The 4,624-nt window shown below is 37.3% G+C and overlaps 1 protein-coding gene across 1 annotated transcript in view; it reads left to right on the forward strand.

Annotated features, from left to right (window-relative positions):
* Nucleotides 1–3,948: 3,948 nt before the first annotated feature.
* Nucleotides 3,949–4,624, forward strand: part of LOC118321933 (vascular cell adhesion protein 1-like) — a gene marked incomplete at its 3' end in the record, with an annotated part of 3,516 nt that continues 2,840 nt past the window's right edge. Inside the window, 1 exon segment of the mRNA XM_035653496.1 lies at nt 3,949–3,994. Within this exon segment, the coding sequence (XP_035509389.1) occupies nt 3,949–3,994 (46 nt within the window).

A 4,624-nucleotide genomic window follows, 5' to 3' on the forward strand; every position in this document is an offset into this window, starting at 1 on the left:
AGTCCTATACTGCAGTCCAGCCACGCAGGGGGAGAAGAGAGAAGAGAGAGTCTATATTCTGGATTCACAGAGCCGTCATGTCGTCCATGATTTATACGTGTTGATGTATTTATATATAAATATTTCACGACAGGTTTTTCACACTTCTGACACAAACGTTAAACTCTCTCAGCAGCAGCCAATCAGAGTGGGTTCAGTCGCACGTGCCCAGTTGTGACTGTTACTGAGCTAAAGTTCAGGATAATTATTTTAATGATGAGTTATTGTCTCCTTCTGTTTTCAGTCTCTTCAGTCCTTGAGTAACATCCAGTACGATAGAACTACAGAGCTTGACCTGAGGACACATTACCCACAAATGCCTCCTGTGGTGGGACGCTAATAAGAGACTGCAGAGACTGTTCATTGCTGTGTGTTAAGCGAGCTTGTGTTAACGAGCAGTGTGGTTACACGAGCTGTATATTAAGAGGCAAGTGTGTTAACGAGCTGTATATTAACGAGCAGTGTGTTAACGAGGCTGTTATTAACGAGGCAGGTGTGTTAACGAGCCTGTATACTTAACGAGGCAGTGTGTTATACGAGGCTGTATGATTTAAAGAGGCAGTGTGTTAACGAGGCTGTATATTAACGAGCAGTGTGTTAACGGCAATGTATATTAACGAGCAGTGTGTTAACGAGCTGTATATTAGACGAGCAGGTGTGTTAACGAGGCCTGTATATTAAACGAGCTGTGTGTTAAGCGAGCAGTGTTGTTAACGAGCTGTATATTAACGAGCAGTGTGTTAACGAGCTGTATATTAACGAGCAAGTATGTGTTAACGAGCTGTATACTAGAGCAGTGTGTTAACGGAGCTGTCATACGTTAACCGAGGCAGTGTGTTAACGAGCTGTATGTAAATATGATGTAATCTACACGCGTGTTTGGCTGCGACAGAAGATATATTTAGATAGAGGACACATTTTATATTTCTTATTTGTTTTAAAGAAGTTTAATTATTTGTCTGTTTTTGATAAACTGAAGGATCAGCTGACGACCACTCTCTCCGTCGTCATGGTTACAGTATTTACTTCCTGTTTGTGATCAGTTCACCAGCAGATTCACTTTCTAACCACAGCAATAATAACAGTAGAAGAAGAGATAAACTCAGGGCGTGTGTGTGTGTGTGAGGGGGCGGAGCCAGAAGCAGGCCACGCCCACTCTGCCTTAAAGAAGTTTCTGATTGGTTGTCTCGTTGGTTTCTGTTTTATTATCGATCGATGGCCGATCGAATGAATGATCAATAATTATTGTCCCATAACGAACAAGCTAAATAGGACTTTATGTCACCAATAATCATGTTATAGCTCATCAATATTTAAACAAACACATATTATTGTCCTTACAGATCAATATTATTGATTATTAGTCCTCATTGTTTGATCAGATATCTGAAGGGATCAGGTTCAACATATTGAATGTTTTCTTTATAAATGTCGCGCTGCGTTCAAGGGCCAATAAACTGCTGACGATGTGTTTACTGACCAGAGGAAATGTAGTAAAAGGGAAAACTGTTGTTTACGATAAAATCCTTCATTTAAAACAGCCGAACTCAGGTGGACTGATCGATCAATAGTTCATCATTAATGAGTTTGGTTAAGACATTAAGGGAATGGTTGTTTTCTCTGTATGTTTCATATTGATCAGTATCAATAACAGCAGAGAACAGCTGATCAACTGATCAATGATATATTGATATTTTAATACATTCTGTCTCTATTCTGTATTTTTAATATTTTTCTGACACTGACTGTAGTTGACCTCAGGCCTCAGTGTATAATAATATAATGTATATTAATTGATCTTTACATTTCCTTCCTGTCATTAATCATCATCATCACCTCTAATTAAACCTGATGAAATATAATGAGAGGATGATTTATAGGAAACATCAGTAAGAACCATAATTATAAATATAATATTTGTCATTTCTACCTCCAGCAGCGTCTGTTTGTCCTGTAAGGACAACACGTCACATGTTCCACACATGTTCTAGAACGTGTATGATGTTCTACGTTCTGTAAGATGAATGGACTGAGAGCCTTTCACACACGGCACAGGCCTTTTCAAAATAAAAGCTTGCGGGACCAAGAGAAAAGTAAAATGTTTGTGGGAAATAAAAGCTGTTTAGTTCTTTAAGGGAAATGTTTATTGTTGTTTAGTATTTGTGTTTATTTCTGTTTAAAGATGTCAATAAATAAATAAATGGACGGTTTCTCTGAAGTGCCTTAAAACAGCAGCAGCACAGGGCTTTTATTCTGGAAGGATCCAGACTGATGAAGATTGTTACTCCTCATCCTCAATTTAATGAAGTATTTTCTTAAAAGTTGTAGATTTATTTTCTTTGAAATGAAAAATAAAATAATTCCTCTTCTCACAGTTTCCTGTCTGATTTTACATCGGAGTACTTTACAGAAGTGCTTTACAGCTGGAGTATAATTGAAGATTTTACATGTAAAATTATGAATGTTATAATATTGATCAGCACAGAATTAATCTACAACTCTCTTTAATCGATTTGAGTCCATTTGCATGAAATGCATGTTGCATTCTGGGTATTGACTGCATTTTCATACTTTTAATAAAAGATCAATCAATGGATTATTGGATCAATAATCGGCAGATGAATCCAGAAAAGAAATCATTAGTTGTAGTTGAAAATGAAACTGGGTTCCAGTGAGTCCTGGAAAACCTGGAAATTTAGTGACTGGTTTCCATGGAAACCTGCAAATGGATGAAAGTGAAATAATTACTGACTGCTGGAGTAAACTGACCTTTTTCACAGCAGCTGTTTTTACATGATGCAGTTGGGTAAACTCGACTCTCAGCAGGGTGAGGAAAGGTTCTGCTGCACTAAATGGAACGAAGCCCTAATCAGAATCAGCTGAGCTCGGCGTTTACAGAATGTAGGACAGGTGAGTCCAACAGGTGAGTTCACTGCCTGGAAATAGAAACAGTCCTCAGAGAATCTAAAGAGGACGGAACAGTCGCACTCAGCAGGAGCCTTTCTGATCACAGTCTTTTATTTTATCAAAGTGATGTGATTATATCACAGCTAATGGCCGTCTACAGATGTTTAAATCTAGAGGTCAAAGGTCAGAAACCACCTGAACACACACACACACACACCTGTCAGGTTAATCAGTGAGTGGTCACATGACTCCACGTCATCCAGCAGGTCCTCACAGAGACTCAACTGATCAATACAGGTCATCACAGAGTCACTCAGTCTGTTATCTCACAGAGAGCAATCAATCAATCAATCAATCAAGCAAAGGGCACATTTTGATTTGTGGAAACTTTAAAAGGAACTTTTTAATGAAGTTAAATGATCAATAATTAATAATAGTAAAGAATGGTGGAAGTCGCAGCTAAAATCAGTTTTTACTGATCAGAACAACAATCAATTTATCAGTGACTGCAATATTTATAATAATATAATAATGATATTATTAATAATAATAATCTTCTGAATGATTCATTAGTTGACCAAATAAAACAACTAATAAAGAAACTGAAAGAAAAAGAATGAAGGAAAACATAAAGAGAAAGAAAACAGTTTCAGTCTGTCCTGCAGAGGGCGCTGTGGTCTGTAAAGAGAGGGAGGGAGAGGGAAGGAGGTAGACAGAGAGAGAGACATAAAGGGGAGAGGGAGGGAGAGGGAGGGATGTAGACAAAGAGAGAGACATAAAGGAGAGAGGGAGGTAGGGAGACACATAAAGGGTTGAGAGGAGCAGAGGAAGCGTTCTGGATTGTGTGAAACATTGACACAAAGAAGAAGCTGCTCTTTTCTTCATCCATTCTCTCATTCACTCATTCTCTCTCTCTCTCTCTCTGTCTCTCTGTCTCTCGCTCTCTGTCTCTCTCTTTCTCTCTCTCTCATTCTCTCGCTCACTGTCTCTCTGAGGAGGACGATGTCTCTGCTGTCTGTCTGCAGGATTTATACTCAGCTGATCTCAGGTAAGATCTTTCTTTCTCTTCATCAGACGTTTTAAATGACACAGACCTTTCAGTGTGTGTGTGATCAATACTGAGATAATAATGCTAATAATAATAATAATAATAATAATAATAATAATTATTGAATTGAATTGAAATGTCTTTAATGTCCCCAAAGGGGCAATTTGGTTCACACAGGTAGCCAAACACATACTTCATTCGCACGAAACAACCCATAAAAACATGTAATCGATGAAAAATAAAGTCATAAATACACCATGTACATTATATATAAAATCATAATAATATAATACAAAAACAAATAATAATAATTTACTGTGACAATATATATAGTAATAATAATAAAGAAGAAATTACAGGAAACACAATGAAAGGATGAAACTTAAGAACACTGAGGAGTTTTTATTGACCTAAAGTTTCTGGTGTATTTGTTATTGATTGTAAACATCAGGTGACTTCCCGAAGGGTCTCGACCCAGAGGTTGAGTAACTGAACGTATATGGATTTATTGATTTTATTATTTCTAAACATCAGATTTATTTTCATTTCTTCTGCTTTTGGTATTATTGTTGGTTCTGTTGGGTTCCCATGTTTCTGTTATTGCTCCTGATGTTGGTTCTAATGGTTCTA

Source organism: Morone saxatilis, unplaced genomic scaffold, assembly GCF_004916995.1.
Source record: "Morone saxatilis isolate NCDOM2014 unplaced genomic scaffold, NCSU_SB_2.0 Contig12, whole genome shotgun sequence".
NCBI lineage: Eukaryota > Metazoa > Chordata > Actinopteri > Moronidae > Morone > Morone saxatilis.